Source organism: Eurosta solidaginis, chromosome 1, assembly GCF_040869045.1.
Source record: "Eurosta solidaginis isolate ZX-2024a chromosome 1, ASM4086904v1, whole genome shotgun sequence".
Taxonomy (NCBI): domain Eukaryota; kingdom Metazoa; phylum Arthropoda; class Insecta; order Diptera; family Tephritidae; genus Eurosta; species Eurosta solidaginis.
In genome coordinates, this window is record NC_090319.1 from 298,848,612 (window position 1) to 298,869,754 (window position 21,143).

Genomic DNA, 21,143 nt, shown 5'->3' on the forward strand with positions numbered 1-21,143 from the left:
GCTGATATTATATAAAAAGTGTAAAAGTATACAAAAACTACTATATGAGTATTAGGGTGGGTCGATTTGTATGGATAAAAGTTAACCGATATCGCGCCATCGAAAAGTTCCACTACGCATACGCAAAAAAATAATTTTCGAAATTTCATTTTTTTACTTTTTTCGACTTTGATTTTTATATTTTTTTTCATGACCTACTAAGCAAATTTTCATTTGATTGTAAAATTTTCATATATGTATACCCTGTCCGATCCAAAATGTCTGCTAAAAACGTTGTAGATAACAGGTTTTTGAAAAAAAAAATAAAAATATTATCTACAAAGCGGACATGTTTGGGTCGGACAGGGTATACATATGAAAATTTTTTTAGTAGGTCATGAAAAAAACCTTAAAAATCAAAGTCGAAAAAAGTCAAAAAAACCAAATTTCGCAGGTTCGAAAATTATTATTTTGGGTACTCGTAGTGGAACTTTCTTTCCTGAGCCCAAATCCTATCGAAAAATTGATGGCGCGAAATCGGGTAATAAATCGACCCACCCTAATGGGTATATTCTCTCTCTCCAATAGATATTCTAAATTAATACGAATCTCACAATAAACCTAGGGGGGGGGGGGTGAATTTTCATAATTATTTATGTACCTACCTTAGAATTATAGCGAACTGAATGGAAGTCTTGGAAGTCGCTCTAAGCTGTAATACTATTTTGTTCAAATAAATCGCTGATATGCTTACACACCTTATTATTTTTATTAATGCCGAAATATAAGAATTCAAAACGGAAACTAAACGGCTTATTATAGATTTTTTATCGAAGTGGTCACGGTTTGTTTTTAATAACAACCGTTATCGAAGAGTCATCGGTTTTTTATGCATTTGTTATTAGGTTGTTAAGGGTTACACATTTGGTATCGATGACAAACTTTATGGATCTATTATTGAAAATGTATCGATTCGTTATCGCAAAAATTTCGATTTGCCATCGAAAAGTATCGAGTATTGCCTTGTTATCGATTATAATAATACTTCGATAAAAAGCCGATTAACTTTTGTTAACAAATCGATATTTTTTCGATAACGAATCGATAGTTTTTCCTTCTTAAACTGACAAATATTCGATATTAAATCGATAAAATTTCGATAATAGCGGTTTCGATAAAAGTTGTTACTTATAAAAAGCGGATTGCACGCCAATAACAAACCAATAACATCCGGATAACAATCCGATAATAATAACAGTGGGACCATATATTAATAAAAGAAATCATCGATATACCAGCAGTTTTGTTATAATATGTGTATTTGAATGATGTTGTTCCTATCCTAAGCAAAGGTTGGTCCTGGTTTATTTGGTTCGTTCTGGTTTATCACGTTCGGTATCTATCTTCTTATTGTTATTGCACGCTCAATTAGTGCATGAATGAGGACCTCCTTGGCCACGTTGCACGTTCTTTCGAGTTAAAGAGGAATCACAGTGGTTCTTGGTAATTCCTTCCGATTTATCAACAACTTCTTCTGCCTCACTCTTTGATCTCAGCATACCTAAACAATTTAACCTCTTTTTTTGCTTAGCAGCTTTCGTGGTTCACGCTCTTCTTCTTTCCTCTCATTTGCAGCTTAAGAGGGGTATGTCTTATCAGCATGACTACATGGATTTCGCTTCGCAAAACAGGTTTTTTGATTCAACCAATCACTGTCTCTTTAATCCATCCTTAAACCGATTCAGGTATCCGGAATTAATCGTGTTTATGTATTTATAAGCGAACAGCTTTCAATTGGGGTATATTGTCTCACCAACATACTTGCCAAGTGCTTGTCCGCCGGATCGATTGGGTCGACTACGGCTGGCATGCACTGAATGATTCTTAATGCTGCGCGGCACCATCAGCTAGTCTTTTGATAACTCTGGCTCTAAATCATCTAAGTTATCCTAGTTGGTGTTTTTTTTTGTAGCGATAAGGACACTCCCCGAAGGTTTTGGGAAGTGTTATAGATGTTGATGGTCCTTTGCCGGATGCAGATCCGGTACGTTTCGGTAACAAGAATCATTAAGGTACTGGCCCGACCATCTCGGGAACGATTTAGTATGACCACGTGAAATTTTCTAGGGCATGCCGCCCTCCCACCCCCTAGATCCATGAGGAACTTGGGGTCGCCAGAGCCTCGGCTGTTAAAGAAACAGGATTCGCCACGGGTAGGTTTTCCTCTCATATTTTCGTAAAAATTTCTTGATATTTACTACCTCTACCTGCCCTGCAATGAGCGCTCCAATATTAAATGTGAGCAGAAATAATTGTAGCCCTGCCAAAATCGCGAGTACTCCATGCATGCATGTATGGAGTACTCGCTATGGACCAAGCGAGTGCTTCAAAATTAACCACAATTCATACAAAAAATATGACCCAATTAACATTGCGATGTCCTAGGACTGGACCATATACTCCAGCTCAGCATTACATCAGAGTAATCCATGGAGTACTCACAGAGCAATAAACATCGATCAATGATCGGCTTATAATATGTTCGTGTAGAAACATGAGTTGGTCCATAGCTGCATTACAGTGGAGTAGAATGGTAAGTACTCCTGTATGACATAAGTGGACCACATGATCCAACAATTTTTGCAGGGTTGCAAACTGTCTGATTTAGCGCGGAATTTAGACTTTTTACCGCGATTTAAAAATAATTGATTAAAAAACTTTAAACAAAGTCTTCCATTTTTTCTCAAACTTTTGAAAAGAAAAGTTATAAAAGAATTAAAATTAAAAAAAAAAAAAAAAAGTTTTGTTCTATTCTTGCTTAAAGCCAGAACAACAATTTTTATTATAATTATTTTTTAATTTATTTAATAATTTGGGAAAAATTTAAGCAACGCGACATCAGGACGGACAAGGCGACAGCTGTTTCGATTATACCTTGTAAATCTCTTCAAAGCCTTTTCTCCTGGGAGTGGGAGTCGAACCCGCACTCCTACGATAGTTGAAATGGTTACAAACGCATTCAGCTACGTCATGTCTTAGTTGTTGTAAAGTTTGTCCCAATTGCGTTTTTTCGCATATATTATATTCCACACATCACATACTTCGTTTGTAGTTATGTGTTGAAGTTATGCATGTTTGTAAGGCGGTTTCATAGAAACTTGGTATTATCGCTGTTTTTGTTCTATTTATAGAACTACAACGAATTAAACAAATGTTGTCTCCTTATATGAAACAATCAGGGATTGCCCGTATTGCTTTAAATGTATGAAGATTTATCTCAAGCAATTTTTAATTTTATAATTTATTTAATAATTTGGGAAAAATTTAAACAACGTGACATCAGGATGGACAAGGCGACAGCTGTTTCGATTATACCTTGTAAATTTCGCCATCGTAAAAATTGATGCTGTAGAAGATATGCTAACGAACTTAAACAGTTATAATAAATCAGTAAAGTTTACCCATGAAATTGAAAAGGATGGCCAGTTATCATTTTTAGATACTTTGGTGATAAGAAAATACAAAAAACTATACTTTGATTGGTATAAAAAGCCTACGTCGTCAGGCAGATTGATTAATTTCCAGTCGAAACACAGCAAAGCAACTATAGTAAACACAGCAAAAAATTTTATTCGAAGAGTACTGACCATCAGTGATGAAATATACCATAATAAAAATATAGAAATTATTGTAAAAATGCTTAAAAACAACGACTTTCCGATATATCTTATAAAAGGTTATATACGCGATTATTTTGAAAAATCAAGTACCAATCGAATAAATAATAATAGAAATAAAATATATAAAATGTCCGTATAGGTCCCTGGACTGTCCAAACGGCTAAAATATTCCAATATGTATGACCACGAAAAATTCCAAATGGCCTTCACGTACAACAACACCGTACAACAAATTTTTAGCAACACAAAGGACAAAATCGAAAAATACGAGAAATCTGACGTAATATACCAAATTTCATGTAACGGCGATGGGTCTCACGTATGCAATAAAGTATATGTCGGGACTACAAAATCAAAATTAAAGACATGGATTTCCGCGCATAAATCAAATATCAAAAATCGGGACCATGCTTATGATAATAAAACAGCTTTGACACAACATTGCAGAGTAACCGGGCACTCTCCAGATTTAAACAACGTAGCAGTAATTCAATAAGAGAGGCATAACAACAAAAGATACACATTAGAAATGCTTCATATTATCAATACACCAAGAGATCAAAGAATAAATTTTAAGGTAGAGATGTAGAAGGCTGCGCGGCAGCCTATCGTTGATTGATTACAACAACTACAATTACTCGTGAGAAGAGTGTCGTTCCAAACATGCTGTCCCAACGCTAATGTGCTGAGCGCCACTTATTGCTAATTATTTAACGTATTGTTGTTTATGTAAAAATTTGTTTATTATTATGGTTCTTTAGATGTTTACCTTTTTTGTTTACCGTTTTCCCTTGTACTTGTTTATTTTAAGCTTTGTTAAGTTAGTCGATCAGATGCACTCAAGAGTGTAAGTTAAAAATTATGGAATGTTGTTATGTTTTATGTGTTAATATGTTTTTATTTTTACATGTCTTTCAGTCCTGAAGATGAGTTCAGTTTGAAATCGAAATATCGATAAAAATAAATTGATACAAATAAATTTGCCAAATATAAAATTTATATGTAAAATAAGCATTTTTGGTGTTTCAACTTACATATACATGGCCTACAGCTCGAAAAAATGTTTATAAAAATTTACAAAATAAAGGCCAAAATAGAATAAAAGTAATTTTTCTTTAATTGAAAAATTGTTTTTTTTTTTTAGTTTTGAAAAAAAAAAATGAAAAAACAAATTTTCAAATAAAGAAAAATTTAAAAAACAATAATTATCATAAAAATTATTTTTCTGGTCTTGAGCTCGAATCGAACCTGAAATCCTTTATCAATAGGCCGATAAAACACAAAAAAAAAAATGTTTGATGCAAAAAAAAAAAAAAAAAGATTTCCAAATTTTATCGCTGACACAATTTCGTTCGTTCGTTCAGAAATATGTGTCCAAATGGAGAACTGCACTTGAAAATTTAATTACAGCTTCATACCTTAAGGGCACGATTTTTTATAACCCCGTGCAAATTTTCACACTTATATCAACTTATTGACAAATGCGCTCAAGTTTATTGAAACTCAACGATTTAAATGTTGTTATATTATTCGAATTTGACCGAAAATTGAAAATGTGTTTTTCTAATTATTGTTTTTCTTTTTATTACTATTTCAGATGAGCACGTATGGCCAACAGTGATATGGGCAGCAGCTACTTAAAAACTCGTTTGAAAAAAATTGCATATTCAATTTGGTTGACAAAATAATTTTATGCAAAAAACAACTGCATAACAAACAAAAATTGAAATAAAAACAACTCCAAATCAATACAAGCAAATTCTGTGTAAAATTTGTGCTATGCAAATGAAGCGCATAATAGGAAGCTAACAAAAATATGCAAAAACAACAAACAAAACACATGCATTAGCAAAGAGAGCGCCAACAACAAAATCACAAAACAATTCGTACTCCAAATCCTCCCCCTTCCCGAGTACTCAACAAAAAAAAAAAAAAATAAAAATAAAAGCCGCGTGGTTGTGAAAATTTAGGCGTGACTTAAGCTTACTACAAAAAAAAAAAAAAACAAAAACAGAAAAAGAAACCATTTTAGCAAAAAAAACATACAAACTGATATAAAATAAATTGCATGCATAGTTTAATAACAACAAAAAAACGCTAATTGAAAATTTTAATTAAAATAAAATATTAAAATAAGATTAAAATTTATTAAAATTTTCACGCGTAATATATGGTATGTATGTATGTATATTTCGTAGTGATTGTGCACGCATAAATGCACACATACAAAAATGAAAACAAAGTAAAAGTGTGACATAATAGATACCATATATGTATGTACATACATATTATAATTAAAAATTATAATTAATTTTTTCATGTGTGTGTGCGCGCAAATGACTATGTAAAAAATATAAAATAAATAAATTGATAAAAGAAAATATTTACACCTGTATAAATATATGTATAAGTAATAACTTGACGAACTTATCTTTGTGACTGTGTGCTCTGCTCTACATAAAAAAATTAAAAAAACATTTTAAACATAAATTTAGATGAATGCGCGTTGCAGTGTCGCAGTGAAATGAAGCATGTCTAGTTTTTAAATTTTTATTGTACATTTTAAGCCTAGACTAACGTAATTTTACTCGAAATAAACGACCGTCCTCTTTACATTACAAATAAAAAAGTAGAAAAAAAATATTTAAGAAAAAAAAAAAATGTATTAATAATATTATAAGCCAACAGTTTAACCAACAAAAGTATTTCAACTAACTTTTAAAATAGCTGTGTGTATTTTTAATAGTAAATTATTACAAAAAAAATCTCAAAAAAAATAAAAAAATTATAAATAAAAAAAAAAAGCAGCGCAAGTCTAGATTGAGTGAAGCCAAACATAAAATAGTTCCACAAAGCGCCGAATATATTGAAAACAGTTGCAAGTTCTAGCTAAATGTGTATTCGTGTAAGTACACAAAACTGTCATAGACCATGCTGGCAAAATTGTGAAAGCAAACAAAAATAATAAAACACTCAAATTTCAAAGAATACAAACAAACAAAGCAGCATTATAATAACAATTGCAATAAAAGGTGTATCAAAATTTCCAAAACACATTTCACCCATTCAATTAAGTGTCTGAGTAAATCCACTGAATGTACCTAATTAAAATTCATAGGCATACATACAAACGCATATATATACAAAGAAAAGTATAAACTATGAATATGGAAGAAAACGAAATATTTGTACAACATTCAACAAGAATCGAAATATCAATAGAGCGCTGCGTGTAAAGGAGGCAACTAAAAGAAAGTGCAAAAATTTGAAAACAAAGAAGAAGCAGAGTACGCGCTGAAGCAAATACTGAATTTTTTGTTTGCCAATAAGCTATACATCATATACACACACACGCTCGCGGCGCACGCACACAAGCGCGGTGTTACAAAGCAACGGTGCGTGCTGCAAGCTGTCAACAACAGAAAAGGGGCAGCTTCCATGGGAAGGATCATTTGTTATACGTGCAAATAAAGCAACAAGAATAAATAGCCAAAAAAAAAAAAAAACACAATAACAATGAAGGCAAGACAGTGAATAGCAAATACGAAGAAAAAAGTGCAAACAAGCATAACAACAACAAAAAATTAATCAATTAAAACACGCATAAAACGTAAGCGGTGTAGTGAGAGTGCGCCAACATGCCAATAAATCATATTGGAAAATCGGTATTAAATAAATATTGAAATGTCAAATGATACGTAATTAAAACCAAGCACAAACGCTGCAAACACGCTAACAAGAGCAACAGTAGCAGCTGAACTCTGCCAATTGAAGTTCAATAGATGACGCAGCGTCAATTAAACAGACGCGCCTATCATTCGTCGACTTTAGCTGCCCGTCATATTTAGGCGGCTGCTCAGCAGGCGTGTTTTGTGTGTGTGATTGTGTAAGTAGTGAGTGTAGCGCTGCAGGATCTATAGACAGCGCATGCATCAAAAACCATTGGTGAGTTTGTATTTATGTGTATATAAAGATTCTTTGTTTTTTTGTTTGTTTTTGTAATAAACAAAAAAAAAATTGTTTACCTTATTCGCCGACATTTCTTATAGTTTACACATTTTCCGCTATTCGCTGTTTTTTGTTTACGTCAATTTATTGGCGTGTTATTTTTTGTTTTGCTGCTTTCTCTTCATCGTACGCTATCTGATATTCATAAATTTATATTAAACATAATTTAAATCGCGTATGACAAATTTTATGCTTTTGATCGCCCACAACTTTAGTTTGTTTGCATTTAATGATTTGGTATGTTGTTGGAACAGCGCATTGCTTTGGTATGTAAATAACACTATGCGACAAAATCAACTTTTTTCTGGGTATTGGACCAAACCAACTTTTTTGAGGAGATTAAGGCTTAAGTATAAAAAGTACTATCTCCGTTTTCTTAAGTTAGCCTCCAAAAAATAGATATCGGTTTACGAAGTTCGAAATTCTACGTTTCGAAATTTTATTTTTTTTGTTAACGCGTTCAGCAAATTAAAAATGTGGTCGTGGTCAACCCTTTTCCCTTATTTGAAGGGCTGAATTTTTTTTTTGGGAAATTTAGTATAACGGCTGTTATACGGGGTGAAAAATCAGAACATCATATTTTTTTCATATTTTCGAAATTCTGACTTTTCACCTCGTATAACAGCTGTTATACAAAATTCAAATAAAAGAAAAACGCGGACCACGACCACATTTTTACTTTTTTAATTTGCTGAACGCGTTAACAAAACAAAAAATTAAATTTCGAAATGTAGAATTTCGATCTTCGAAGGCCGATATCTATTTTTTGGAGGCTAACTTGGAAAAACAGAGATAGTATTTTTTCTACTTAAGCCTCAATCTCTACAAAAAAATGGGTTTGGTCCAATACCCAGTCGGCTGTTGCACAGTGTAATTTGTATGCGGGGCGTATACGCAGCTTTTGGTTTTAGTTTGGCGTATGTATATTTAACGACGTGTCGGAAATGAATTTACTGTAAACGGAAACGAATTTCTAATATGTAAACATCTTTGCTCACGGTATGGGAGAATAGGTATAAGCGTAAATATAGTCATTACACTGTAGCGTAATGCGTGAACAATATAAGTAATAAGTTGATACGAGGAAAACGATTTGATAACAGTTTGCTATCGCTGAGTTATCGGTTTTTTATCGAAAAATTATCTATATAGCTCAAAGCAATTTATTAGCAAGGGGCTATAGCCATGTTATCTCTTTCTTGTTGACGAGTTATCGGTTTGTTATTTAAGTGTTGCTGATTTGCTATCGATAACAGAGGTTATCTCTGAGATATCGATAATTTATCTGCCAATTAGTGGTTTGTTATGAAAAAGTTATCAATATGTAATATTAAAGTTATCAATTTGTTTTGGAGAAGGTTTTTATTTGTTATCGCCTTTTTTATCGGAGTGTTTCGACCAGCTGCAGATGTCGATTTTTTATCGAAAAGTTATCGATTAATTATCAAAAAGTTATCGAATTAATATAAAAAAGTTATCGATTTGATATAAAAATGTTATCGATTTCTTCTCGGAGTGTTACCAGTTCGATATAGGTGTACTATCGACGGCTCATCGGTTTGTTATGAAACAGATCGTCGGCTTAGGGTGCAAACCTGTTAACTGACAGTCAAACAACTATTTGAACTTTTCATTGAAAGCTTAGGAAGTGAGTCAGCATAAAGTTGATTAAATTTGTGTGTGGCCAATATTTAATATTACTGTTATGCCAGATTAATGCATTTCCTCCTGCTCTATCGAACTGCATCAAAAATTCACTTTTGGAAAAATGATACTTAGCAGGTTTGCACACTTGGCTGACGAGGTACCGAAAAAACTTCAATACAAAATCGAAATATTTTAAAAGTATAGAAAGTGTATGCAAAGGTGTGAAACGATGCGATCCGAATAGTAAATATGAAAAAGTTCGCGCCATTCATTTTAATTGCAAATGATGCATTGCAAATATTTGTACATTTCACCCGTCGTGAGGTTATACGTGCGGGAAGGAATGAGTTGGCGAAGCGAATACGCCTAAAAGGGGAAAAATGCAGGGAGGTTAAGTGTATACTTATTAAGCTTACGGTTGGATTTTGTTGAAACCAAATACCTACTAAGCTTTCCTGTTTCCAAATACACGTTTCGGAGCTAATTCGTACCTTCATCAGGGGTTTAAAAGTATCTTTGACAAAACATAAAACAATTACAATTACAAACGACAATTTAAATTTAGCATGAATTTAGTTAAAGTGGGCATCCTTGGCAGATATAAGGACACATATTTCCATTGGGAGTAAATTTGCTAAAGAGTAACATGGTCCCTTTAAACTCTTTTGAAAAAATGTTCCCTTCGCCCATTCATTTGCCGCGCCACTCATAATACCGTCATATATTTCAAAGCTTCGCGCCCCATATAATAGAAAAAAATTTATTAAGTCGCTCCCCTTTTCCACCAAATCTTCAAAATGTTATGTGTTTTGCAACTTCGACCAATTTTGCCAAAATTTTGATATTCACGTGACCTGTATGAACTTAGATTTTGGTAATTGACGTATCGTACGAAAATTAGCACCGAACTTTTTGTGACCAACAAGGTGATAGTCTGGTAACAAATTTTGTATATGCAGTACTTTGTTCCCACCAAACATTAGAGCACATCGAAACGCCGAGTTCTACGAAGCTATTGACTTGGTTTATGAAATAATCATCAATCACATACTCGTGGGATTGTTAGGAGTCCCTTGTGAAGCAAATGAATTTCCACTTCGGCAGGTTTAATGAGATTACATTTACGTTACACCATTCAGCTTAGCTATCCAGATCCGATTGAATATTTGATGTATCCCTTAGTGAGCGGATAGGCATAATAAGTTTGATATTATCTGCGTACATTAGCGGTTTGTGGTACTTCAAAACATATGGAAGGTCGTTAATGAACACCAGAAAGTGCACTGGACCAAGGTGGCTGCCTTGAGGAACTCCAGTAGTGATTATTAAATATAACTGTTTGTTTTCTTTTCCTCAAGTATGAAGATGCCCAGGAGAGAAAAAAAGGCGGAAAGCGAAATCGATCGATTTTGAACAGAAGAAATTAATGGTAAACTTCATCGATAGCTTTACTAAAATCTGTAAAAATGACATGTCGTCTAGAAAGCTTATTTAGTTTAACTAGAGCTCAAGAGCTAAAGAGCAACAATTACGTTTTGGGAAGAACTTCGTCGACTTTTTGTCACTAATAACCGCTGCCGACAAGTTATTGTTTTAATATCGCCTTATTATCGATTGCAAGATATAATCGTAGAATTATCGGTTTGTTAGCTTCGAATATTCGGCTTTAATTGTTTTTTTATCGGCTTAAATGACGGAGTAAAGACCGAGGAATCGTCGATAAGAAATCGATGACTTGCCAATATCAAATAAGCAAGTTTTGATAAAAAATCGATACCAAACCGAAAACAAATCGATAAACTTTCGATAGAAAATCTATAGATTTTCGATAACAAATCCATAACATACCGAATATGAGTTGTCAACACTCTAACAATAAACTGATACATTTCGATACCGAATTGATAATTTTTTGATAAAATATCGATAACTTTTCGATAGCGAACTTCCTTTCCTTTCCCTTGCTTTCCTTTCCTTTCTTTCGTTTCCATTCCTTTCCCTTGCTTTCCTATCCTTTCCTTTCGTTTTTTTCCTTTCCTTTCGTTTCCTTCCCTTTACTTTTCTTTCCTTTCCTCTAGTTTCCTTTCCTTTCCCAGAAAATCATATTTCGAATACTTGAAGTGGCGGTTATCTTATCTGTTGATTTCGTTCGTACATTCATTTGTCAAATGAGCTGATTTTTCTGAGAAAAATAAGTAAGAATTGTCATATTCAAATTGTTGGAGCTCAGGTAAATCTTTGTATTTAACAAAATTTAATCCCATATAAATTAAGCTGATAATCGTTAGCTGTCAGAATAAACTGAGCCATAGACATGCTGAAATTCTTACATTAATTTTTCGGCAGAAAACCAAGTAAAAAAAAATATTATTTCCATATATTTGCATATTAAGATTGACACTCAAACACATTTATTCAACTTTTACTCTTGCTATGCTTACAATTATTGCTTTCATCGGAATTCGTAGACGTTTAGAATTAAATTCTATAAAACGCCCTCTGAAACTATAAAAGTTTTTTATTAATAATTTACGAGCCGGACCCGTGTGCATCTTGCGCAACAAATATAAAAGTCTCATATCAAATATCAACAGAAATCAGTTGTTCTATCAATCAAACATCTATAAACTCACATGCGCTTGCGCTGCCATCTGGCGAATGTTAGCAACTGCCGGTAATACAGTGTTAGTTCTAATCAAATATTCACAATAGTGCCATAGTACAAATAGATTTCTTTGTGTGCTCACAATCGTTAATTTTTAACAAATAATTTTAACAAAATATAGCTAAACAAAAGCACTACGACTAATAAGGCCCAAAGCTCGCTAATAGCGTAAATCCCCACAACCAAATAAGAGCGAAAAAGGGGCTTGTATATAAAAACAGCAGTTAGAAATAATATATAAGACTAGAAGACCCGGCAGACGTTGTCCAGCCCTAAATTTGGCCAATCTGCATACATTTTAATAAGCTTTTTCCATCTGACTCCCAGAACCTGTCCATCTCTGGATAATATATTACTCTGTACTAAAGCACTCATCAACAGCTTTAATTTGATATCCATATTCTATAAACACACTGTAAGGGTACCCGGGTCCACGTTTTGGCCTATATCTCGAGACCCTAGTCACCCAGGGGAATGAAATTTACCCTCTACTAAAGCACTCATCAACAGCTTTCATTTGATATCCATATTCTATACACACATTCTAGGGGTACCCACGTCCACGTTTTAGCCTATATCTCGAGACCCGAGTCACCAAGGGGTATGAAAATTACCCTCTACTAAAGCACTCATCAACAGCTTTCATTTGATATCCATATTCTATAAACACACTCTAGGGGTCCCCGGGTCCACGTTTTGGCCTATATCTTGAGACCCTAGTCACCCAGGGGTATGAAATTTACCCTCTACTAAAGCACTCATCGACAGCTTTCATTTGATATCCATATTCTATAAACACACTCTAGGGGTACCTGGGTCCACGTTTTGCCCTATATCTCGAGACCCTAGACACCCAGTAACCTATCCTATATTTCAAGTTAGATCAAACTACGCACGGGGTGCAAAACAAATTCAAAATCGGTTGAGTAGTTTAGGAGTCCATTGGCCTCAATTGTGTGACACGTGTTTTTTATATATTAAGATATTTAAGAGCTAATGGTTAAGTGTGAATGTAAAATAGCGTGACACGTGCTCGTAGAAGCAAAAATAGTGCAAGCGTAGTAAAAATGCATTAAATAAAAATTAAAAAAAAAAAAAAAATTGTAACATTTTATTTACTTATCTACCAGAGAGTTTTCACAATGGTATTCGTACTTTATGAATTTTCAAACATCATCAATTTTCAACAGATACGAGTTGAAATGAAAACTTCAGAAGAATTTTTTAAATTTCTAACTAATTTCATATTGTAGTACACAAAAAATAAATAAACTTTATGGCAAATAAGAAAACCAAATCAATCATCTCAATATCAAATAAAATTTTTTTTTTATGCATCATAAGTACTTATATGTATATGTATGTGTGGTAATACGTAAATATAGCCAAAAAAAATTTAGGATGTGCGGAAATCAATTGCAAAACAAAAAAAATGTTCGGTTGTTGATGTTTTTATGCCATAGTGAAAATATGATGTATTTATGTTTGCATGAGGCATTCCATTTCAACCAACCGATTCGGCAAAAATTTTGTTCTCATTTTGTACTCTTTGAAAAAGGACATTGAGGATTCTTTTTTATTTTTAAAACAAATTTAAAAAAAAATTCGCAATTAATTATTAACTTAAATGTTTTTTAAGAACTTATTAAAAAAATAAAATAAAAACAAGTAAGGACGGGACTGTCTTCGGCTGTACCGAAGAGCTCATACTTTTCATGAAGCGATTTGAACAATAATGTGTTTAAATTTCAAAAATTCATAACATCTGTTCAATCAGGAGTATATATCTTATACATACATATAAGCTACCGATAATAACGGTGTTTTCAGACAAAATTATATGCCTTATATGTAGACATCCTGTGGAATTTCTAGCTTCTGGAAATTACGTTTAATCTTTTATCTGAACAATCGCTTGTATGGGATATATATAATATGTATGACTGATCTAGACGATTTTAAGACAAAAACGTATAACATACATATGTGTAAGCATCTTCAGGAATTTCAACCTTCTAGCTGTTAAAATAAGGAATAAATGACAAAAACCCTCTTTTTCGAAAAATATGTTGTATATCCCCCATATATGCTATAGTGGTCCGATCCGGCCGGTTCCGACAAATGCTCAATTGGACCCCCAAATATACCCGCCCACCATATTGTTTCTAAATATCTCAAAAACTGAGTGACTAGTTTGCGTTCAAACAAACCGACAGGCAGACAGAGAGACGGACATAGCTAAATCAGCTCAGTTTGCCATCCTAATCATTTCGGTATATTAATTGGTGAGTCTTTCTTTTCTCCTTCAAGACTTACAGTGTTGAAATTCGTGACAAACTTCATGAAATTTCATTTTAGGTTAGGTTTGGTAGTAGCTGCCCTGATAGGGGAAGCTCACTTGAACAACATGAAGGTCCGTTGTGATACCACATACAGTAAATAACGGTGACGTAGTGTACGAATGATACCGATCTCAACCTTGGATAAATCCCCGGGAGATCCAAGTGAGTCGCGACCGAAGTACTTTCGCCTAGTTCTGGCAAAAGCTGAACAATCAAGCTTAAAGTGATTTGATAATTCCATCTCATCATCCTCCATAGAGCTGCAGCAGTATCATTGATAGGTGAGCCTTACTGAACCCAATTACTTCGGCAGACCTCCTGGCATTCACTTTCATTAAACGTAGTCGGAGAAAAAATTATGTACAACGAATTAGTCATGAAAAATTGTAGAGTTAAAGAAGTTAAAACCGATTTTGAAGCACCTATTTTCAAAAATCTGTATTTAATTAACGAGACAATTGTTTTTGTTATTGATATTAGAGAAAATTGCAAAGTTTGCAAACGGCGATGGTTACAGGACATGTTTCCGAATTTTACTTCTTCATCAGCCAGCTTCTCGGGAGCTGAGTATTGAACTAAAACTTCCAACATTCCTACTTTATACTAGTATAAAGGCAGATAGATGTCTATAACGACTCAGCCATACGAATGCCCCGTTTTTCAAAAATTTTTTAATTGAGCTGTTTTATTTTGTAATTTTTTTGGATTTCAAAAATTATAATTTCGAAAAATTTTACAACCAAGTAAGAGAAAATAAAAAAACTTTAATTAATAAGATTTGAAATAATTTTTTTTGAACTTTTTTAATTTAGAAAAAGAAAATATGTATGTTATTGAATATTTTTTTCATTATTGAAATAATAAATCTCCCAAGTCGGAGAAGCAATAAATAAAAAAAAAAAATTAAAAGAGTGGTGATGATTAATTATTCACCACAATCCTTTTTAGTTATAATTATTGATCATAAGTTTGATAATTTTATAATTTTTTTTAAGTTAAAAACGATATACAAGGATTTTAGGATTGTTTACATCCTTTAAATTTATTTAACCAAACTTTAACTTTTATTCATACTTGTTAAAAAAAAAACTGTTAGGCTTGGGTAATTTTTTTATTACTTTTTACTTCATGAAAATTCTGAAAAAATAAAATTTTTGGGATTTCTGAAATTAGAAATCGAGAAGTACGAATTATCTTATAGTCAACGCTTTAACGTTTTTGAAATAAAAAAAGTATTAAATTTGTAGTTAATTGTTTGAAACGGAATATACGTTATGAAAACACAATAGATTAAGAAGAAAAAAAGTTTCACCAAAATTTTCAAAAATTATATTTAAAAAAAATTTTTTTGGAGTATAAACCTCATGTTAGAATTTAAAAATAAAATTTGTACCAAATTTTTTTTTCAGGAAATCTATAAAAACTAAAAACGAAATTCAATATCAGCCAAGTCACACAAAAAATTGCAAAAAAAAGTTTTTAAAAATATTCAATTTTAAAAAACTAATATCTCCTTTTCACAAAAACACAAGCCTCGTAATAAAAGTGAATTCTGAAAAGTTTTTTTCTGAAAAATTTATTCTTTCAGAAGAAGTGCTCCGAAACAAATTGAATTATCACATGTATCACAAAGATATGCTCAAATTTTTAGCAAACACCTTCGTTACGATAAGTAGACATGGAACGCACTCAAATATAAATGTTTTTATTACTTTTCAATCATGCTTCTACTGATGATGATATTTTTTTATTGATGATTCTTAAATATTTAACGATTGTAATTGAATTGTATCCGTTAAATGCTTTCAAACTCGTGTTCACACATTTGTATCAATAAATATTTTTTCAAAAATATCTACAGAAAATATTTATACATATGTTTAAATAAATGAATATAAAAAACGTGTGTGCTACTCACGTATAACAAATAATAATGTGGCGAAAACACAAAGTTCGTTCATTCAAGGGGTGTTTTAGAATTAGGAATGAAAATATGTTCACTAAAATATTGTACCTAAAACCACATCATATGTAAATATAACAAAACTTGTAAATTGCATGTTTTAAACATTTATATAATTTGGTTTTTATTTCAATATTTTTCTCGGGTGCACCTTGTAAACCCAACTTTCAGAATCTCGACAAGATATAACCCTGAAAATTTTCAGAAACCCCGACTAGGCAAAATCCTTACAACTCCAAATCCCAACATCACACGATCCAGACAAATTTACTCAAATTTCGTTTTTACACACCAAGTCTACGCAGAATGGTGCTATGCGTTGAAAAACTGTTGATCGCGTAGCCGGTGTTGGATCGCCTAAAAGTAAGTTTTTTTGAGACGTGGCCGATAGCCACCTACGCAGAAAGGTGTTCTGCACAGAATACTGTGGATCGAGTAGCCGGTGTTGGACAGGCCAAAGAGAATAGATAGAATAAGAGATGTCAGTTCAATTTTGATTTGTAATGTACCTAATTGGCGGGTATTAGAAAATTGTTTATATTAATATATTGTAACGAATTTTGTGCAATTCCGCTTATTTGCAACCTTCTACTAACGTTCGTATCGCTAAAATGTTGAATAAATAACTCTAATATTCAATAATGCAAAATGGCCTTTATTAAAGCACTTCACTGATGCTTCACAACCAATAGCTTGCTTAAATCAAATTGTTTACTGATTACTCAGCTTTAACTCCTTTTATACTCTGTGATGTCTCGTTCGCATACTTCTAGGCGTTTCTATCTTCTAGAATCTACTACTTGTTTACCAGCTATAAAGTCATCAGCTATAACTACACATGCACAATTATAGCTTCTCGCATAGCCATATGCGCGTGTATATGTGAGTGATACTTCTACCGATGATTGCCTACTTTTGGGAGTATCTCAGATATATGCATGTGTTTGTACAAGTGTGGCACTTAGTTTTAGATTAGTGATGTGAGTATCACTTAGTGTTACTAATATTCGTCACAATATATTGTGATTGTTGGAAAAAGGATGAATTGTTAAATTAATACGATCCTTTAAAACAATCAAAAATACCTCATGAAAATGTGTAGAAGCAATTTAAAATTACCCCGCAAATGGGACATCAAGCTTGGGAACAAGAAAACTTTTACAGCAAGAACTAAATTCGATGTCGTTTATCAAGAGGAAATTTTCAACAACGAGCAGTGAATGTGAACGAATTGATACCAAACGTTAGAAGCATTCCCCAGTTCCGTTTGTTGTCAAATGTTTCATCTGTGGTAAATCAGGACACAAAGCGGCGATGTGCAAATATAAATTGGATAAAACCACACAATTAACACCCAAGAAGGAATTACCAAATAGGAGTTCTTTTAATCCAAACAAGGCATCAGTCAAGTGTTATCGTTGCCAAAAAACAAAACATTGAGTGGTATTGCTAATCGTAGAGTCGATATTTGTGCTGTAAAGTCGCCATCAGGTATTTTACGAGAGTTAGATGGCGAAGATAAAGAAACTGAAAGTAAGGACATAGAAATATAAGAACACTTTTTCCAAAAATTGAACACATCCGAGTTATCTATTTAGTTTATTTTTAACGAAAATTATATTTAATCTCTGGTGTAAGTGGTGGATAATGAAATGTAACCACTGGTGTAAGTGGTGGATAATGAAATGTAACCACTGGTGTAAGTGCAGGAAAAGATAACGTGGCTTAGCGGAGCGATATTTGTAATGAATTTAAATTTGTTTATTTATGTTGAAGGAAAGTTGTAGTTCTTATTATAAAATGAATAAAAGAAAAACTGAAGGTAAGACTTTAAGTCAGTAATGGTCGAGTGGTAGACTCTTTGAAGTATATCACGGGGGGTATGACTTGTCATTATGGCCATGTCGGATCTGTCAATAAGTTTAGAGTATGGGGGGACATACTTTGATGAAGTGACGCGCACTATTTCATAAAACACTTGTTGTAAAGTTTACATATTAAAAATTAGTAGGCGAGGAAAATAATAATGAAAATATTTGAGTAGTGAAAAATATGAGACAGTAGACCTGGATTCGATTCGATTTTTTTAAGAATCGATTTTTTCGATTCGATGCACTTGTCTACGTACTTAACCATTACACGATTTTTCCCGACAAATAAAGCTGGTCAGTTTCTCTTTCGTTTCGTTACCTGCCGACAAAATTGGCCGCATCAAGGAATGCCACATGGGTCTTTACTTGATCCCTTCATCGAAGTGAGATCATTAGTATAGTCTTTACTGAAATGTCATACTTTTTGCGCTTTTTTGAATCTCTTAGTTCAAAATGTAGAAAAACCAACCTTGGGAACATTAACCAATACACTTTCTTCTTTAATACTTATTATTACGATATGTATAATGTTCTCGCTTCGTTTACGGCATTAGAATCGATCTACGTTTAGGGTCATATAAATATACATACGTAAGGTAACATGTTCTCAGTATACGTTTGCAGCTTTTTAACCAATGAAGTATACGGAACTTTCAATTAACAACATACGGAAAGGAATAAGGAATTTAATTGACGAAATTTCATAAAAATTGCCACTTCTGTTTTCGTGTTTGCTGCTGTCTATGTCATAAAAAGTATTGATTTTATATATTTGTTAAGGTGTATTTCTTAATGTTACTCGTTAAGGCAAAACGTACCGAGGATCCAAGCATTGTGTAAAAGATCTGAATCCGTTATCTTCGACAATACTAAGGGGTTGCATATCTGTGGCAATCTTTCTAATCAAAGCACAATCCACTTGTTTTTTTCGCTCATCTACAGACTGAGACTTCCTTATGTTATTGTTATGACGTTCAATAAAGGATTCTATATGAGCTGTTGATGAAGACATTTCCATCAACGTTGGATGTTACCGCTTCAAGTGATTTAACAAATTGGTTGTATTTCCACCTGTTTTGCATTTTTCCGTACGATTTGCATTTCGGAGAATCGCCCTGCACTTGACTTAAATACTTCCAGACAACAGATCTGCGAATCTTTGGATTACTTTAATTGAATTCCCCTTCATTCACTTCCAATTGGCATACTAGAATCTAAAACTGTGGTATTAATTTCGTACTGAACACAATATCATACCACAAAATGGATAAACACATGTTCAATATATTGCTTACCAGAAGTGCGAAGAAATTTCTTCTTCTTTCTCTCGAAGCCAATAAAGCTAAATTTATAAAAACAATAATTACAGAATATGTATTTCCTCAAGAATCCGTAAAGCAGATAGTGATAAAAACTTTAATGCCTGAAGAATCGAACGATTTTTTTTTAAAAAATCGATTCTACATTTCTAAAAAAAAGATCGATTAAATCGACTAAGAATCTAATGGAAATCCAGCTCTATGAGGCAGAGTGAAATTATTATTTGCTGAAAGTGCGTGCGCGTCAATTCCTCTTAGATTTGTGATGATGACTTCGCATCCTCAGTCATATAAAATAAAAAACCGGAAAATAAAAATTTTAAACATTTAAATTTTTGCTGTCCGTATTCTTCAAGGAAATTCTGTTCAAACATTTCCTATATTTTATTTGATTCTGGACGAAAAGACAATTTTCCGGTCGAATAGCCACTTCTTTAAATTAAGTAAGCATTTGGTTCTTACCTTTTTGTTATACCTTTCATGAACATGAAATGGTATATGATGTTTGTGACGTTGAGAAATATAGAAGATAGACTCACCATAAAGTATACCGAATTGATCAGGGCGACGAATTGAGTTGATATAGCCATGTCCGTCTGTCCGTCCGTCCGTCTGTCTGTTTGAACGCAAACTAGTCCCCCATATTTTGAGATAACTCAATGAAAATTGACACAAGGATGTATTTTTGTATTATATTAGACATCTGTCGGATCCGGTAGGATCGGACCACTATAACATATATCTCCCATACAACCGATCGTTCATATAAGACGATTTTGGTCATTACTACCGCAATTTAGAAAATATAAACGTGAAACTCGGTGATATATATTCTAATATATCATAGAAGATATCCTGAAAAAATCACTTTGATCGGAGCTATATATAGTTATATCCCATACAACCGATCGTTCAGATAGAAAGATTTTTGGCCATTTCTCCCTTAATTTAGAAAGTGTAAACGTGAAACTCGGTGATATATATTTTAATATATCATAGAAGATTTTTTGAAAAAATCACTGATCAAATCTATATGTAGTATATATACCATACAACCGATTGTAGAGATAAAAAGATTTTTGGCAATTTCTCCCTTAATTTCCCATTTTGGTCATTCCTGCCGCAATTTAGAAAATATAAACGTTAAACTTGGTGATATTTATTCTAATAGATGATAGAAGATTTCATGAAAAAATCATTTCGATCGGAGCTATATATAATATATATCCCATACAACCGATCGTTCAGATAGAACGATTTTTAGCCATTTCTCCCTTATTTTCCAATATAAAAACGTTCAACTTGGTGATATTTATTCTAATATATCATAGAAGATTTCCTGAAGAAATCAATTTGATGGGAGCTATATGTATATAGTATATACCAGGGGCATAGCCAGAAAATTGCCTTGGGGGGAGGGGGCTTCAAAAAAAAAAATTTTTTTTTCAGTTAAATAAATAAAAAAATGTTGTCTTTAACTTTAACATTAAATTACGTGTATTTAGAATATGATATGAAAAAGGTTGCATTAAAAATTCAAGCGCATGCGTCGGCTTTTCTTTGCCATTTCATCTAAAACTTCATCAACGGTTACAATTTGATCACGGTGGATGTTTAGTGATGTACAGCCATTCAATCGGTTTTCACCATCGTGTTTCTCAAATAGTTT

General features: G+C 32.8%; 1 protein-coding gene across 14 annotated transcripts in view; it reads left to right on the forward strand.

Annotated features, from left to right (window-relative positions):
• The window catches only part of LOC137237505 (serine-rich adhesin for platelets), a 242,022-nt gene that overhangs the window by 71,446 nt on the left and 149,433 nt on the right, over positions 1-21,143 (forward strand). For 12 of the 14 annotated variants that reach the window (XR_010948973.1, XR_010948975.1, XR_010948974.1 and 9 more), the window contains one exon: positions 5,257-7,604. Coding sequence is in view for 1 of the 14 variants with exons in the window: in XM_067761184.1 (XP_067617285.1) it covers positions 7,587-7,604 (18 nt within the window). In the remaining 13 variants the exon portion in view is untranslated. The remainder of the gene's footprint in view (positions 1-5,256; positions 7,605-21,143) is intronic. The other 2 variants (XM_067761185.1, XM_067761186.1) reach the window with 2 other exon arrangements.